The following is a 17,659-nucleotide window of genomic DNA, read 5'->3' on the forward strand; positions in this document are numbered from 1 at the left end:
ATCTTCAGGCAATACAAAGCCAAGCCAATGTGTGTCAGGCCACCAGGATCAGTTTTGCTCCCGAAGCAGGAAGACCAGCAGCGCACTGGGGCAGTGGGCAGCTGGGTGGGAACCATCCCCATGGTGGCCAGTAGCAGGTTTCCCCACTTTTCTGCAGACAAAAAGCTTTTTATCCCTCTTCTGGCTAGGCATGCCATGAAACAGCTTCAGCGATAAATCCTCAGCACTACATTAATCCATGGCCTTGTTTCTTCTTACCCCTTAACTTCCCCCCCCAGCAAGCCTGTACTCTGCAGCAGGAGGATGATGGATCCCTCCTCCCTCCAGGGCTGCTGGCATGCACACTCAGCAGCTCAGCATCTGCTTCCCCCAGCTCTGCCACCCCAGAAGAGACCCCCGGTCCCAGAGAGGGATCCGCATGCCCAGCCATGAGTCAGCAGAGGGATGAAAACCCGACTGAGCTGCCCTGTGCGGTAGGAGTGGGCCGGTGGTGGCAGCCATGGGCACTCCACCCTCCCCAGCCCAGCTGGCTGCCCTGTGCTCTCACAGCTCACGCAGCAGGTTGCTGCAGAAAACCCCCTAGGTGCTGGTAACAGCAGGGCCAGACACCCCCAGCCCAGGCCCCAGCTAGGCGTCAGGGCATGCGCTTCTGCAGCAAAGCTGCGTGAAGCTGCTTGAAGTCAAGTCCATCGTTGCTGCTGCAGAGCCAGCGCATGCGGGAGGCTGAGAACAGACAGCGACAGGGGAAGCACACCCTCTACCGGACAGGTTTATTGAAACAGTCGGGACCTAGCAAAGAAAATCAACTGTTGGCTTTAATTATTGCATACGTCTTCATTTCTAGGACTAGGAAAATTTCAACTGATAAATATACATTTCATCAGAATGCCTTTGGCTGAAATATACCATTAGCACATTCTTCAAAGTTACAACAAAAGTCTTAGAAATGTTAAAAAGAGATTTTTTTCCTTTACTAAAATAAAGGAGTGCACCCCCCACCCCAGCAAGGCGCTAGAACTGACAGACAGAAACTCTGAGCTGTGCAAAGCAGAGCATTGATTACAGTAACAGAAAGAGGTCGGGACAGGAGTGGGGAGCCTGCATAGCACTCAGTGAGAGGTACGGGAGGCGGCCGCAGCGCAGTCAGGTCAGCATGTCCCAGAGGCAGCAGCAGCAGAGCGCAGTCCAGCACGCTGTCAAGCAGGCGCTCTCGCCTGTGTCGTCCCTCCGTCGCTCCTCCACAACGTACACTGCGGGGACAGGAGAGCTCGGTCAGGCAAAGAGCAGCACCGCAACACTCGCCTTGGCTACCTGCGCGTGCTGACCCCGGCGCAGGCACAGTGCCCCTCTGTGCCCTGGCCACTCCTTTTGGGTAGCCCCCACCTGCTGGATACCAGCTGGGGCACTCGCCAGAGGGGAGGTGCTGAGCTCCCACGCTGGGTGCCCCAGCCCCTCCGGCCACAGTTTGCTCCCCGCAGTAGCACCCTGCGAGGAACCGCTGCCCCCTTCCCCCACCGCAGCACCCCTTGGACAGGAAGGGGCCCTGGGGGAATCACTTCTTTCCGCAGCCAGGACCAGGCTGCTGGGACTGCACAACACCGCAATTTCAACACAAGCAGCCGGTGCAGCTCAGCCAGGACCAGACTCCTGTGACGTCGGGTACGGTTACTGAGCAAGAGAACAGGCTCGGCCTGGAGGGCATCTGCTCCGCGTGAGCTGCCCTCCCCAGAGCGCCACTGCCTGAGCCTCCCTGCCTGCCCCGCTGCCTCGGCAGCCCCCAGCAGCAGAGTGCCCCGGGTGCCCCAGCGGAAGCCACAGCCCCTCCGGCCCAGCACAGCTGCCCGTGCCTTCGGGCGGGAGGTGCCCAGTGCAGGCGGCAGTGCTGGAGGGGACCCTGTGCTCCTGCTGGACCCGGGGTGCTGGGGAAGGAGCACATGAGTAGGGTGGGGGGTCAGCTGTGGCCAAGGGCCACACTCCCCCCCCAGCCGCTCACTCGCCACCCCTCCTCAGCAGGACAAGACGGGAAGAGAGGATGAGAAAGCTTGTGGGGCAATACAAAGACAGGGAGATTTCTTGCTGTTACCATCATGAGCAGAACAGGCTCAACTGCGGGAAAATTAAATTAATTGATCATCGATCAAAATAGATTTGGGTAGTGAGGAACAAAGACAAACACTAAAACACCACCTTCCCTCCTGCCTCGCCCCCTCCTCCCCATCGCAGCCCAGGGGGACGGGGAAGCGGGGCCGCGGCCCGCACGCAGCCGGGAGAGGTGAGCTGTGCAGCCGTGCCAGGGATGTTCCCCTGCAGCCTGGGCAGAGCCCATGCTCCCCCGGAGCCCTCCGCATTCTGGGGTCGTTAATCTTTGGAGGGATCGTTAGGCACCTGGGGATGGAGCAGGCAGCTCGATGCTCCTGGCAAACCGTGCCGAGACCAGCAGGAGCAGCTGCCCTGGGCCAGACCGTGTGCTGCCGGGGGCTGTGGCAGAGCTCCCAGCTGCCCTGAGCTCCAGCACCGCACAGCCGCTGGGGACCGACCTAGGGTCCCTGCCAGGAGAACCTGCTCCAGCGTGGGTCCTCCTGGAAACATCCACCTGCTCTACAGGTTGCAGTGGATACCTGGCACAGCTCGTCCTCCTCGAACCATCTCCTGTTTCTCACTTTTTTGTTCCCCCTTGTCTCTGGCATTTTCTGCCCTTTGTTAAGGATGTTCTGACAGAGGCACCACCAGCTTTGCTGATGTGCTCGGCTGTGTTCTGTGGTAAGTCTGTTGCAGGACAAAGAGGTAAGATCGCAGGAGGTGGTCTCAAGGTGACATTCAGCTACTGCATATGGATGGCCAGGGGGAGGTGGGTACAGACAAGTCCTAGGAAGAGCCAAGGTCAGTGGCAGAGCAGTGTCCCTCCTGCCCCTCAAGGCCACAGAAAGCTCACTCTGCATCTGGGGCATCGGGCAGAGGGTGCTTTTGCACCAGCCAGCACTTCCCAGTGGTACGAAGGTCTCGCCCTTGCCAGGCAGCAGGCCCACAAGAACCGCAGGGACCGGCTCTGGCTGACCGACCCACCTGACTGTAAAGCCACTGGGGCACCGCGAGGAGCGTGAGCAGGAGGCAGCTGCAGCAGAGCTGGGAGGCATCGCCTGCAGAGCCTCCACAGCCGAGGCCAAGGAGCACCGACAGTGCCTGTGTCCAGAGGACTGTGGGATCAGCAGCAGGCTGACTTGGAAAGCAAGCGGGTGGATTCGTTGCCCTTGGGTCCCTTCTCTGCACAGCCAAACCCCACAGTTTTTCGTACAGTGAAGATAACAAGAACCTGTCTGCTGCCAGGTCTGGCCAGGCCACAGGCAGGAAAGGCTGGACAGGCACCCAGGGCAGAGTCTTCCAGGAGACGCCAGCTTCGCAGCTATAAGTGCATTTGCAGTTTGTCTGCTTAGACTGGCATCGCTAAGTCAGCTTGCTTTAATAAGTAGCTGTTCCCTCACACTGCTCCAGCCCTATCCCACATACTGCCTCCTCTCCTAGGAAGTCAGGGCAGGGATCCGTCCTTGCTCCAGCTCTGTGTCCATCCTGCATACTAGGGGACTTGCAGCTCTGCCTGCTCAGCACCTGGCTGGGAGGTGGCAATCCTCAGACACCTCACAGCCCCGGACACTCAGGGCACTGCCTCACGAACAGAAACCATTCAAGCTCTGCCCCTCGAGGGCTGCCCAGAGGCTCCCAGCCGGCCGTTGGGATTTACAGCACGTCGCCCGCTGCCTGAAAGCTCAGGAGGGAGCCCCAGGTTTGGAGGAAGCTCTCCCAGCAGGGTCTCCTACCTGAGGCCAGTGTGCTGCCTGCTCCTTCTGCCAGCCCCTGAAGCCCATTTGGAACAGATCAGCAGTTTACCATTGGTTCCTCTTCACTGAGCTGGGGCTATCACACCCAGAACAGCAGCAGATTGAAGGCAGGCATGTGACCTTCCTTCCTTAAAGCTTTTCGGGTTTATTTGTTATAGTCTGCGGGGGAAACGTGCCCTCACACAGGAACCTGACCCAGGCAGGCAGCTAGTGCTTTAAGTCGAGTGGCTGAAAACGTGGTGTTGACAGGCAGAGGCCTGGGCAGGAGACAACTCATGTCATCAGCCTGGTCCTCCTCTGGGCTTAGAAAAAGGTTCCCTCACCTTCACTGCTTCAGTTCTCTCAAGAGCGATGGGTGGAGGATGACGTACTGCAGTTCACATGGTACCAAAATCCTGCCACCGTCAGGGTGGGGCAGAGAGAGCAATCGCCCAGTAACCCCCCACCAGCATCTGCCCTCAGGCACAGCCTGCACCCCAGCCTCAGGCACAGCCTCCCTCTTGCCAACAGGGGTAACAGAGACGAGGCACCTGCTGTGCGGGCACGGCCCGGCTCCAGAGGAGCCCTGCATGGCGCTGGCAAAGCACCACTGCCCGTCCTTTGCTCCAGGGCTTTGCAGCTGCCTGGCAGTGTTCAGTCACAGCGTGTGGTGCCCTTGCTCCAGAAGTGTCAGGGTGGAAGCACATCTCTTCTCCAGACAGCCCCAGGAGGAGGTGGCAGGCGCTGCAGTACTGCGACAGGATGTGCTGGAGCAGGAGAGGTGCCACATCCTCTGCTCCCTCAGGAGCTGCTGGCCCTGCCTGCCCCTGCAGAGCCAAAGCAGGCACATCCAGGCAGGAGCAGACCAGGAACCTGATGGAAACTTGGCTCCCATGCACAGACGAGGGCCCTGCGGGCTGCTGGGCAGCGCTGCAGCGGTGGGGGAGGCTGCACGACCTCCTCCCTACAGCCTGTGGCCATGGCAGGGCTGTGCTCAGGGCCAGCAGCCCTGCCACACTGGCAAGGACTGCAGAAGGTCCACGACTTGTGACCCCAGCACCGTGGCCTCCTCCAGCGATCTTAGAGAGTCTATTTCATCCCTTTGAAAGGGTGGACCACAGACCCATCCCATCCAAAGACAGAATCTGTCCCAAGGTAGACAAGACTTCAATCAGGCCCTTCCCTCCTACCTGCTCGCAGCCCCAGACTTGCACTCAAACCCATGCACGGAAGACTTGCACAGGCTTCGCGTTCAAACGCATGAAGACTTGAGACCTTATCCAGCTATCAGTAGCTCCCTATTCACTGCCTGTTCTCCCAGGTGAGGTGGCCCATGTCTGCTCATTCCCGTACACCTCCATGCAGTGCAAACTGTCATCAAGCGTCTGACCAGTCCCCAGAGCAGTGGGCCACAGCGTCACCGACTGCTCAGCAGCGGGAAAGAAGGGAGCTGTGCCCTACTGTCCGGGGGAGAAGCTGGCTTAGCAGAGCTGCCCACACTGCTTTGCTTTCCTTCTCCAGCTGGCACTGCCGAGAGCAGCTGGACACCCGGACATTTGAGCTGTCTACCGTCCCTGGCCAAGCAGCGTTCTCCCCTGCAGCAGACAGAGCTGCCCTTCTCTCCGGCTTAACACGCAGAGCTGTGACGAGAAGCAAGCCCTGGTGCTACACGATGCCTCGGTGCAAAACCAGTCACAGGACTGAGCTGTTCAGGAAGGAGAGCAGCACGGCAGAGCTGCGCAGAACAAGCTCATCTTGCAGGGACTGAAGGAGGTACTGGTGTGTTTCAGGCTGGGAAAAAACCTTCAGGCTTTTTCTCCCTGGTGGATTCAGGAGCTCTGAACAAGCAGCTAACACTTCAGTGCCTTTGGTTAGGGCTACAAAGGGCTACAAAGATGATCAGGGGGCTGGAGCATCTCCTACAAGGAGAGGCTGAGGGAGCTGGGCTTGTTCAGCCTGAAGAAGAGAAGGCTGTGAGGGGACCTAATAAATGTTTATAAATATCTCAAGGGTGGGTGTCAGGAGGATGGGTCCAGACTCTTTTCAGTGGTGCCCAGCGACTGGACAAGGGGCAATGGGCACAAACTGAAGCACAGGAAGTTCCATCTGAACATGAGGAAGAACTTCTTCCCTCTGAGGGTGACAGAGCACTGGAACAGGCTGCCCAGGGAGGCTGTGGAGTCTCCTTCGCTGGAGATACTGAAGACCTGCCTGGACAAGGTCCTGTGCAGCCTGCTGTAGGTGACCCTGCTTCAGCAGGAGGGTTGGACTAGATGACCCACAGAGGTCCCTTCCAACCCTGAACATTCTGTGATTCTGTGGTTCCCCGTAGGTGGTCCTGTTACAATCAGCAAAGGCAAAATTCATATCAAATGCTCCAAGAGTCCTGTATAAGCTGATGACACGCAGTTGTCTGGCAGGGCAGAGCGCACACACAAGAGGCAGAGATGGCCAGGAGCTCCTCACCAGAGTGGGGTACCAGCCATACTCTCCTGCCCATGTTCAGGTGGCAGAGGATGCTCGCCAGCTCCTGCCATCCCTCAGAGCAAAGAGCCGAGGGTGCTTTTCCCATGGCTGCTCAGGAAGCTTCTGAACCAGCTCCCTGTGCTGGAGCACTGAGGCAGCTCTGGTGTCTAATCCGCTACCAGGTGCTGTTCAAGCTGGCCTGCTTCGGAGCCATGGAGAGCTGGATTGCTGCTGCCAGAGCATTGCCACACTCAACACTGAGGGCCACAATTCCCCGAGACACCCAGACCTGCAGAGCAGAAGGGGACTGGGAGGATATTTTGGGAAGCACTGGTTGCTTGTAGCGTGGAGGCAACAGGGTGACTGACCTCTGGAAATCATCTGCAAGAACAGATACCACAGAACTTGCTCCAGAGCAAAGTCCTTGCAGCTTCAGCCTGAGTGAAACCCAGGGGAATCTGACACCCGTCCCTGCCCTAGAAAAAGCTCTGCAGCGTGTGACACTCCCAAATCTGGTAGGCAGCGTAAGGTTACACTGGTTTGGGGGTGCCTGACGTATTCTCAGCTCCCTCGCTGGAGCAGCGGAGATAGACTGAGCTCTCGGGCTGCCCCTGCCTGGCCTGAGGGTGGGTACCCTCTCCTCTGAGCACGAAGATCCCACCCTCCACACAGAGTGCGGGCAGACCCAGCCAGCCAGCTGCTCTGGCCAGCCTCCGGCAGGCACCTGCTGACCAGAGGTGGCCATGTCACTGCAATGCAAGCCATGGGCTGCAGGGCAGCTACTAGTTTCGGCCACCCTAGTCACACCCATCTTCACCCTGGTTGAAGGTGGCCATATCTGTAGCCACAGCCAAGGCACCATTCACTAATGCTGCTGCCTTTCACTGCGAGAGTTAAAGCACCACTGCTTTCTGGTAGCTCAGCGCTAAGGTACCAAGGAGCAATGCTTGAGCATGCAGACGACAGGAGCTGCCAAGTGACACACTCATACTGACAAGTACTCCATCACAGCACACAAACTAGTAAAGGATTTTGCTGGTTAGCCAGCAACCTGCGAAGAAGTCAGTTAAATCGAGTCTAACTGCATACTCTGCTGGAGAATGGGCCTGTATAAACTTCCCCACCCCAAAGGAGAGTCAAAACAGATGCTGTCCTGTGCAACTTAGAGTAAGCTGTCCACAACTGCAGGCATACAAGAAGAGTTTGCCTGCAGTATTTATGATCAATCCATTAGAAGTTTTAAACTAGAGCCAAATGTCGAGGACATACTGACAAAGCATGTTCAACACATGTGTAAAGTGCTGTTATGAAACATTTGCTGAAATATTAAACCAAATGGCTTTTCTAAATCTGGGCCTGTGCAGTGGGAGATCGGCATCTTCACTACATGGCCACTCCGCCGCCTCACGTCGGATGCTGTCTCTCAGCACAGCTGGGTCACAGCAGCAGCAGACATTGCTCCTCCCCTGCCAGCCACCTTCAGCTGCCCGAGCGGCACGGCTGCTGGCAGCTTGTGCTAGAAAGGCCTGCACAGAACTGGCTGACACACAGGCACAACTGCCCATTAACAACTCAGAGCAGGACTGGGACAGAAGAAGGGACAGCGAAGGACTGCAGCCATGTCAAAAGCTTTCTGGGACTCACCACAGGTTTGGGGGGTGTGCGCCTTTCTGTCAGAAACAGTGAAACAGCACTGGAAAGAGCCCCCCTCCTTTCACTCTCTTCTGCTAAAAGCTGAAGTCATTTAAACCAGCAGCACATTGTGCCACAAGTACCTTTCTGCAGCAACGCTCTGAGAAAAAGCTGGTTTTTTACCCATGCAGAGTGTTACGGTACTTTACCAAACCCATTCACCTCCCAAGCTCAAGGAAAGCCCCAAAGAAGACCATTTGAAATACACATTTGAGAAGTCACTGCCTTCCACTGCAGAGTTCCTCTCCCAGAGGGAGCAAGAGTCTCAAGAGGTCAGCTCTGCCACTGCCAGCTCATGGGAGCTGGTGTCAACCGCTGCTGCAGTTCACCACTGAAAGTTTTCAAGACTTCACGAGCACGGAGGCAATACTCTAAATAAAAAAACACCACCTCTCCCTTACAGTTTGAGTTTAATGATCACTTTCTTTAAAGCTTCATCAATGCTTCAGAAGTTGTAACTCTCTCACTGTCACCAGACAAACTACCAAAGAAACTTTAAACACAGCCATACAGCATTAATGCTAAAAAGCTTTTCTCATCAGCCAGCTGGGTGTGGGGCTTATACAGGACAGTGTAAGAGCAGACGAATGTTGGTCAGCTTTTCACTTACAGCTACCAAAGTGCATAGGGAAAAAACAGTTCAGAGGAAGGCTAGATAAACTATTCCCAGCCAAGCCTCTCATTAAGCTGGAGACATCCTATACCAATCCCCTCATTTTGGACACCATGCAACTGAACATAAGCTTCAAAGCACTAACACCAACACAAGTGACAGAAGTACCCAAGGAAATCAAGAGTGTGTGGTAACACTTTTATTCACTCTTGCCAGCCTATGCCTTAGCACTACTTCAAATGTGGAGGATGCCCTGTACACAGCACAGTAAGAGACAGCATAACAAAATCCTAAGCCCCTTACTCAAATCTCTTAAAATCATTTCATTAGGAGGTCTTACACATTACTGATGCAATCTGATGCAATGCACCCAACATCTTCCCAACTCACTTCAACCAGCAGTTTTCCATTAACAGAGATAAGGTTTTGCCAACAAAACCCCAACGAAAACCACGTCAATGAAGGGAACTGCTAGTTTAATATGCTTCCTGTCAGAAGCCTGAATGCCTCCAAGCTAAAGCCACTCAGTTTTCTTTGGCAAGCCTTACTGAGGACTTCATTAGCTGCTTTGTGCCTCTTTTGTCCAAGGTCAGGCACTCTAAAGATCTCCCATGGCATTCCAGGGCCCTTGCCACTGTGAGCAGAAGCCCATTAGCACTATGGGACTGGTGGTCTAAGAGAAGAAAAACACGGGCGATTCCTCTGAGGCATTAAACAGCACTCAGTTTTAGGCTCAAGGTTTGAGGCTTCCATTGTTTTTTCTAAAACAGGATGGGAGAGGGTGTAAGTTGAGCCGACCCTCCCATCTTCTAACCAACCTTAAAGAGCACAGACCACAATGAATCATAGTTACCCCAAAAACGGCAGCACTCCCTGTAATCGCATGGTACCAGCCTGCACAATCCAGTGCAAATAACTCCCACTTTGTTTTTAAAACAAATACCACAATACCTTGTTACTTCACACACAGTCTACTTTATCTTAAGCATACACATTTTGTTTCTTCTCATACCCAATTGATACGTTAATCATTAGCTCCATGAGGGAAAGGCATGTGCAGTACTTTTCACCCAGTTTGGCATAAACTAAAATTGTGACCTTAGACTGTAGTGCTCCTTATCACAGTGCTTCACTGGATCTGCAAGGATTGCAGTACAAGGATACTGGCTTTGATGACAGAACCAGCCCGTCCTGTCCCAGGGCCCCAGCACAGACTTCACTGTTAAGGTACAGACTTACCTACGTGGGGACCACCCTCCCCCCCCCGAAAGTAGGCAGCAATGGCACCCGAGAGCCCTCAAGCTCTGCAAGCCTTCCCAGAAGTCTTGCTGCATGTCACCAGGGGCCCTGGCACTTGTCTACGTATTTCAGGTCTGACATCCAGGCAGACAGACAGCAAGCAAAAGCTCAGTTCAGGCAAGCAAGGGGCAGGCTCAGCCAAGAAGGCAGCTGCCCAGGGAAAAGCGAGGTGTGCACATGCCCAGGGTTAGCCCAGCCTAGCACCAACCAGCTGCAGGGACTCTTTCCTCCTCCTAAGGTGAGAAGGCTAGGAGCACGAGAAAGTCAGTCAGTCTTGAAGTTTACTTCTTCTTTACCTCCAGCTGTGTGCTAGCACACAGGCCCGCTCTGCACACAAGTCAGTTACACTCCCAGCTGTGTAAGCTACCGTGCAAGGCCTGGAGCATGCAAGAGGAAGCAGCAACAAGCAGTTTATCAACCACTGCTACTGCAGACCAAAAACTCTTCCCATGGTATCTGAATGCCTGTTTGCCATAGTAACAACTGTTCAGAGCAGAAGTATTAATTAATACCACAGTCTTCTCATCTGGGAGGAAGCATGCAGCAGAGAAGGCACCAACAAGCCTTTCCTACATGTGTTTTTTGTCACAAGCCACTTCTACACCAAGAGTTTTGTTTTTGCTTGTCCAGCCAACAAGCAGGACTTCTTGCTTAAAAACTGCACAACACTGCTTCAGTAATAATTTCTTACAGGGTTAAGTGTTGCCTGCAGCAGATTGCTAAGTCAAGTCAGTCCATGCATCTGGTTCTACCTTCCCAATATTCTTACCCAAGTAACTTTGAAAGTTTTTCCATTCAGGATGGAGGCCAGAGAAGGGAAAGTCAGCACAAGGGTGTTAGTGGCAGCCAAGGGATGCAGAGGTGACGGTGATCAAGAATCAAGTATTTCAGCCATTCTTTGGGGTGCGCACTCTAGGTCTGCAGACCCAGCACTACAGGAGGAACGACCACCCAGCCCCGATCTCCCAGACAGCCACATAACCTGGAGTAAATCCCACGAAGGCAGCAAGTGTGGAAGAGATTGCATGCCTGGGACGTCACACTCCCCAGCCCCCCAAATCCTTCCTGCCCAGAGGCTTTCACTGTACACGCAGTCTCTACCGATACCACATTCACAATCCTCAGCTCCAGACACAAATAGTTCCACTGCCAGAGCCACCTGGGCAAAAATCAAGTATCAAGGATGCAAACCGTAGTTTCACCTGCAAATCCTCTCTGCCACCAGACAGCTGCTGATGACCCAGCCCAGATTTCAGCCCAACTCAAGCAGAAATGACTGATCTACAACTACCCACACTGGTATCAGACCTGCTCTCTTTCGTAGCTGCATGTCTATATCCAGCAGGTTAGGAAAAATCATGCCTTTGAGTTCCTGCAAGTCTGAGAAGCTCTTATTGTCACCCTAGAGAGCTGTTTCAGGCAACACATTTCAGGGAAACTATCGTGCAGGCATGCCAAGTGAGCATTTTCCAGAGCCAACGCTGCACTGGCCGCATTTCACACAAGGGTAAAGTTGTTCCCCTCACACACTGCATGTGCTCCAAGCATGTCTTATGTCTGATCATAAACTGTGCAGAAGATTTTCTTGCAGCTGAGCTCAGGGCTGGGAAAGAGGTGAATTTCATTACCTGAGCACACAGGGATGGGATTCAGGAATCTTTGAGATAATGGAAGTGATACTAATCAGCATTTATGGAGTATAGATGTGCCCAGCAAGGATTCAACACCTCTACGAAGCAGGGCTACAGACACTCCTTAGAGGAGAAAAGCATACTTTATGTATTACGTACTGAAGTCTCTGCAGGATGTCAGCAGGTATCGGCCAGCTCTCCAAAGCACTATAAACATCCCATCATACAGGTTAGAAAGTGGAGAGGAGACATGTCATATAAGAAACCAGCTTTCCCCCTGCACAAAAGTACAGTAATTCAGGGCTTCATACCCTCCAGTTTTCTTGTAGACTGCAACAGATGCAAAGACATCTTCCAAAACTACAGAATTTGAGAACTTCCTCTAACATTTTTTTAATTAGTGAAATCTTCATTTACTGTTAAAGCAAGGAGGCATTTTCCACCAAGTCAACTGCAAGGCTAAGAACTGCACATTCCTCAGCCTGAGTCAGTGTTTTCACTGAAAATCAGCATCAGTCCTAGTTTTAAACAAGACCTGGCTTGGAGAGATTTACACAGCACAAACTCAGTCTTACAAGGGTCTTGCAAGACTGTTCTGGGCGACAGATAGGAGAGACAAAGTCCAGTTTTAAAGCAAAGGGAACATGTCATAGTGAGAAGTTACTCAGGATAGCAAGACTTTCCTTGAGCAGTCCTCCCAGGACTTGAGTACTGCTATCTGTGCAGTGCTTGCAGTGCTGGGTACAGGCTTTCTACGATTTGCTTCTCACCCAGGCTAGGTGCCCAGAGGACAAGATTGTCCAGAACAGCAGCCTCATTTAATTTGGTCCACTACAGAGCCAGCCTTTGCTTCGTTTAGCCAATCTGTCTGAAGTATGTTTTCAGATACAGGACCTGAATTTGGAAATCCTTTTCTTTGCATCAGGCTTTTCTCAGATTATCTTCTCCTTGAGGGTGAAAAGCAGTGAAGGAAAGGTCAGACATCAGCCCCAGGACAGCACTGTTTGCCAGCAAACAGTCCCCACTGGTTGTGCAGTCAGCTGACACAAGCCAGGGACAGAATGAGGTATGACACAGCAATCTTGGAGGAGAGAGAACACCAGGTTTTAACGCACACTACATTATGAGAAGCAGGTAAGAGGACAACTGCCAAGTGTGCTTCTTTTTTTTGGCAGGACACCAGCTGTCTGGAGTTGCAGGTCCTGAAGGTACAGTAACAGTTAAACTAAATGCTCTGACAGACTGCTTGGAAAGAGTCAATATACAGAGAGAAAGCCTGCTGGAATTGCTACCTGCTGCCCTCCAAATAAACTTCTGCTGGGAAAGGCTGAGCTTGACATGGTTTGAGAAACAAGGGGGTAACCACTGAAAGACACCAGAAAGCCTAACCAGAGTGGTTATGATCCCCTCCTTTCCACACTGAGACTCATTAAGAGGAAAACTCCACCTCTCTCCAGGAGGCAGTGACTGTATCCAGGTGACCTGTTTATTCTTGCAGCTGGTCAAACATTAGGAGGTAGGCAGCATCACTGTGACTACTACTCTTATCACAGTTGGTTTTACTACAAGTAATCAACTTCCAGAAATTAGATTTCCACCCTGTGCACACAATAGTGTAACGCAATACTGAGATTTGTTTGCCTTCAGCTGGAAGGAAGGCTGCTGACAAAGCCTGGTTGCCTTTGGCACAGCATGGAATAGCCTCATACATTATGTTGTTATGTATTGGGGGGGGGCGAGAAGAAATGAAGCTGGCCAAATTGCTAACATCAGCCAGTGCTTTCAAAATTACTATGTCACTTTGTACTTTGGCTCATTCCACGTCTTTTTAAAGCACGCCATTACCAACAGCATTACATTTCACCATTAATTTATGTAGATAAGAAAGTACCTGTCAGCAGATCCTTATGTCAGTTGATACCCAACAAAACAAGAAACCAAAGACATGGCCATGAGGTCTTCTATACCACCCTCAGCAAGTCACCTAGCCTCTCTGTCTCACTGCTCCTCCACCTGGAGAAGAAACATATGTTTCAAGGCCTTTCACACCCAACAGTGCTGAGGTAGCTCGGGTGACTCTGAAGGGGTGCAAGCTTGCCCACACTGAACTCCATCCACTCTGGGACAAGGGACTAAGGACCACCAGCTGCCATTACCAGCTTTAGGATCCTTCTTCTACAGAGCTGAAATACATGGGAGTCATATGGCCAACACCACTAAGTCTTAATGCATAAACTGCAAACTGATTTCTGCAATTCAGACCGTCGTCATGGCTAACTAATCCTACACAGACAGTCTAGAGTGGAATATACTTGTTCTCCTCATTCAGCGCTGTTCTGGCCTGCACCTTCCTCCAACGAGCCTTTATATATGTCTCCCATTCAATGTCATATTGAAAAGATGACAACATCCTCTTTCTCTCACCTATTTCTAGCAGAGTCATTGCTTGCTTAACAGTAATAACTTTCTCTTTCCAACCTAGATATTACCTACCCTTGCCAAGCATGACCCCAACAAGAGGGACTACACTCTCCAGTCTGGGCTTACAGCTCCCACCTCCTGCAAACAAGGAGGAACAAGTGCTGCAGCTGTGGAGAAGCGTGGCTGCAGCACACACACCACGCACAGGCAGCATAAGTCACTGCTTTGAAACAAGGCTCCGTGGTCCACAAGCTCTTCTGCAGCGTGGGTGACAAAAGCAGTATTAAGTTTAAGCTGTTTCCCTGTTGCATCTCAGATGCAGCTTTCTTTTTAATACAGAGTGAGCCATATGAGGTTTTTCTTCTGCAAGGGCCAGTTGGACAAGCTATGTTCCATTACTACTCCAGATAGGCTAGAAGTTGTTAGATTAAAAAACCTCATCACCATGAAATGCTACTTTACCATCAGATTTTGAGAGCTCAACAGTAATTATTTCCATCTGTGCGATCCACTCATTACTGCCACACATTAGCACACCAGCTACAATCCACAATGTAAGAGTTCACTTTGCAGTTTGCCTACACAGTAAAATAACTTAAAGCATAAAATTTGAAGCACAGGAAATTTCCTAGTTTTCAACATGGACACACGTTTGTTGAGAAAAACTAATGCGGTCCTTGGAGTAGCTTAATTCATTAGATTAAGCAAAGTCATCTAGGAGAGCAAAACATCTGCTCTGAAAAGAAAGCATCCACATAGTAGCTCTTCCCAGATAACTGCTTGGAAACACCACAAGAACTGACAAGCCACATTAAATCATGCCAGATCAGCAAGGCAGACTGTAATGACTGCATTAAATTTAGACATCAATTCTTTATATTATAGGTTCAGCCACAACAACAGATATATAGCATTAGTGTAACAGATTTTTAAGAAATCAGCTTTTTTAGGGACATCCACTCTGTATTAGGCACTCCTGGAGGTGATCATTAAACAAAGCCTCATTGAAACCTCTCTCAAAAGACTTCTGTTAAAGTGTCACAGGATACTGGATCAGGTTCCAGTCTGATAAATTGGCCAAAAAGGAGCATGGAGGCAAAAGGGTGTTTAACAGAAGGAGAATCAAGAAAAAGAAAAAGCTTTTGCAGACAAACACAAAGTTATAGCCCTGACTTTATGTTAGACACATAAATAAATGTTTTTGTACGTTACATCCACTTCAGCAAAAGCAATGCAAATTGGAGGCTCCCAAGGTGGGTTCAGAGACCACACATGGCTACAGAAAGGCAGTTCATAGACAGGAATTCCCAGAAGACCTTTGGTTTGTGGGTTAGGGTGCTGCTTCCGCAGAACTGCAGTTGTGTTAGCTTAGGTTTAACAAAAAAAAAAAAAAAAAAGCCTCCTGCAGCATAAGCCTGGGCTCTCAGTGAAAGACACTCAAACACTTAGGTACTTGTCCTCTCCAGTTTTCCAGCCTACTCCTTTCTGCTAATTCACACGCTTGCAAGCAGAGCAGAGACCTGAACTGAGGACATTCAGTATCATTAGTTCCCTGATCCAGTCTGCTACTAGATCCTTTAAGCCTCCAAGGCAGCAGACCTGGCTCAAAGCCAGGCTGTCCAAAGCAGCAGACCCACTCTCCTTTCAGCTTCTGCTAGCATATCCCTTTTCATGGCTATAGCAGTAAAGTGACACTTGCACTAACCAAAGATGTTCTACATGGGAGACTAGGAATTCCCACCCCCCAGTACCAAGAAATGCCTGTCAGCCACCCCAAAACTATACACATTTCCCAAGGAAAACCCTGACTACATTACAAGTCCATGTGGCGGTAGTGGTGGGAAGCACCATCAAGCTGATGCTGCCTCCTTCTCAAAGGCAGACCCCTTGAGGTTTTCATTCTATTACACAGGAAGCTGAACTCATGGCTTGCACTCATCCAGGTTCTTATTCACTCACACCAATTGTTCGCTGCTTATATTTGTGTCCTCTGGCCAGACCCACATCAGAATATACCTGACGTCTTGCATCAGCTATAAATCCAGGGATGCTTTTATGTACACTGGTCCAGTAGTCCACCATTTTAGGTAATAATACTGAAAAAAAAAAAGGTTTTGAAAATGTCCTCTCCACAGTCCAGCCTATCCACCCATCTATGTCAAGTCTCCTTTGGATTCATCGCAGCGAAAAACTCTTGCTGGGAACTTCTCAAGTTCCAGCTTCCCAATAAACGAGAGCTTTGAAAAGACCTTTGTCAGCGTGCTGCTGAATCAGGGTAACATGAAGTGGTAGAGGGGCACAGCAGGCAGCTATCTCCAAATGCAGCAAATGCATACAGACCTCAGTCCTGAGCAGGCCCCAAGGGCATGTTGTTCCAAGCCATAGCAACAACATTATGTGGAGAATGACCTTAAGGTGCAATGGCGAAAGACAGCTTCACATAGTGGCAAAGCCCTCAGGGAAACTGTCTGAGTCCTGAGAAGTTTCCAAGTGATGTCAGCTTCATTACCCACTTTATCAGCCAGTCTTTACAGCAGTAGTACCCTAAGTGCTAGTGCCTTGCATAGCTATAAAGTACTGACTTAGGTTTCGCTTTGAGGTACATGTCAGTCTCCTTTCTTTCCAATTGAGGTTAGTCAGTCCATGACCATGCCAGATACACTCAGCACATACAAACCCTGAGTCTCCTTTCCTTCCTGAGAGCAGCTCCCACCTGAACAGCACCTCTACAAAAGTCCTCAACACACTCCCTCCTGCAGAACAGCCCTTTGGTAGCTCTGGTCACATCCTCATGCCACCCTAAGGCAGCCAGAACACCTATAGGTACTTAAGACATTCCTCAACAGCTCAGGTCTGTTTGTGATATTCACTGCAACAGAGAAAAAGAGTGATGATGTTTCTGGCTTCCCAGCCTGGATCACAGAATGGTTTGGGTTGGCAGGGACCTTATCGATCATCTAGCTCCAACCCCCCTGCCACGGGGCAGGGACACCTTCCACTAGATCAGGTTGCTCAAAGCCCCATCCAACCTGGCCTTGCACCCTGCCAGGGAGGGGGCATCTACAACTTCTCTGGGCAACCTGTTTCCGTGCCCCACCACCCTCATAGTAAAGAATTTCTTTCTTATATCCAGTTTAAATTTGTCCTCTTTCAGTTTAAAGCCATTACGCCTTGTCCTATCACTACATGCCCTTGTAAAAAGTCCCTCTCCAGCTTTCTGGTAGCCCCCCTTTAAGTACTGAAAGGCTGCTACTAAAGTCTCCCCGCAGCCTTCTCTTCTCCAGGCTGAACTCTCTCAGCCTTTCCTCACAGGAGAGGTGTTCCAGCCCTCGGATCATTTTTGTGGCCTCCTCTGGCCCCGCTCCAACAGCTCCATGTCTGTCCTGTGCTGAGGGCTCCAGAGCTGGATGCAGGACTCCCAGTGGGGTCTCACCAGAGCAGAGCAGCAGGGCAGAATCCCCTCCCTTGACCTGCTCACCACATTGCTTTTGATGCAGCCCAGGATACGGCTGGCTCTCTGCGCTGCGAGCACACATTGCTGGGTCATGCTGAGCTCATCAATCAACAACCCCAAGTCCTTCTCCTCAGGGCTGCTCTCAATCCATTCTCCACCCAGCCTGTATTTGTGCTTGGGGACTACCTTTATCACTGAAGAAGTCTGAAAGAAGGCACTGGAGTTGGCATGACAGCATGAGTCCCCATGCTTGACAGTGAGGGGATGAGTA

General features: G+C 51.4%; 1 protein-coding gene across 7 annotated transcripts in view; it reads right to left on the reverse strand.

The window, feature by feature from the left end:
* Window positions 1-756: 756 nt before the first annotated feature.
* The window catches only part of CYSTM1 (cysteine rich transmembrane module containing 1), a 29,556-nt gene continuing 12,653 nt past the window's right edge, over window positions 757-17,659 (reverse strand). For all 7 annotated transcript variants that reach the window (XM_075441979.1, XM_075441980.1, XM_075441977.1 and 4 more), the window contains one exon: window positions 757-1,250. In XM_075441979.1, the coding sequence (XP_075298094.1) occupies window positions 1,144-1,250 (107 nt within the window). In that variant the 3' untranslated portion in view covers window positions 757-1,143. The remainder of the gene's footprint in view (window positions 1,251-17,659) is intronic.

The sequence above is a fragment of the Opisthocomus hoazin genome, chromosome 23 (assembly GCF_030867145.1).
Source record: "Opisthocomus hoazin isolate bOpiHoa1 chromosome 23, bOpiHoa1.hap1, whole genome shotgun sequence".
In the NCBI taxonomy this organism is placed as follows: Eukaryota; Metazoa; Chordata; class Aves; order Opisthocomiformes; family Opisthocomidae; genus Opisthocomus; species Opisthocomus hoazin.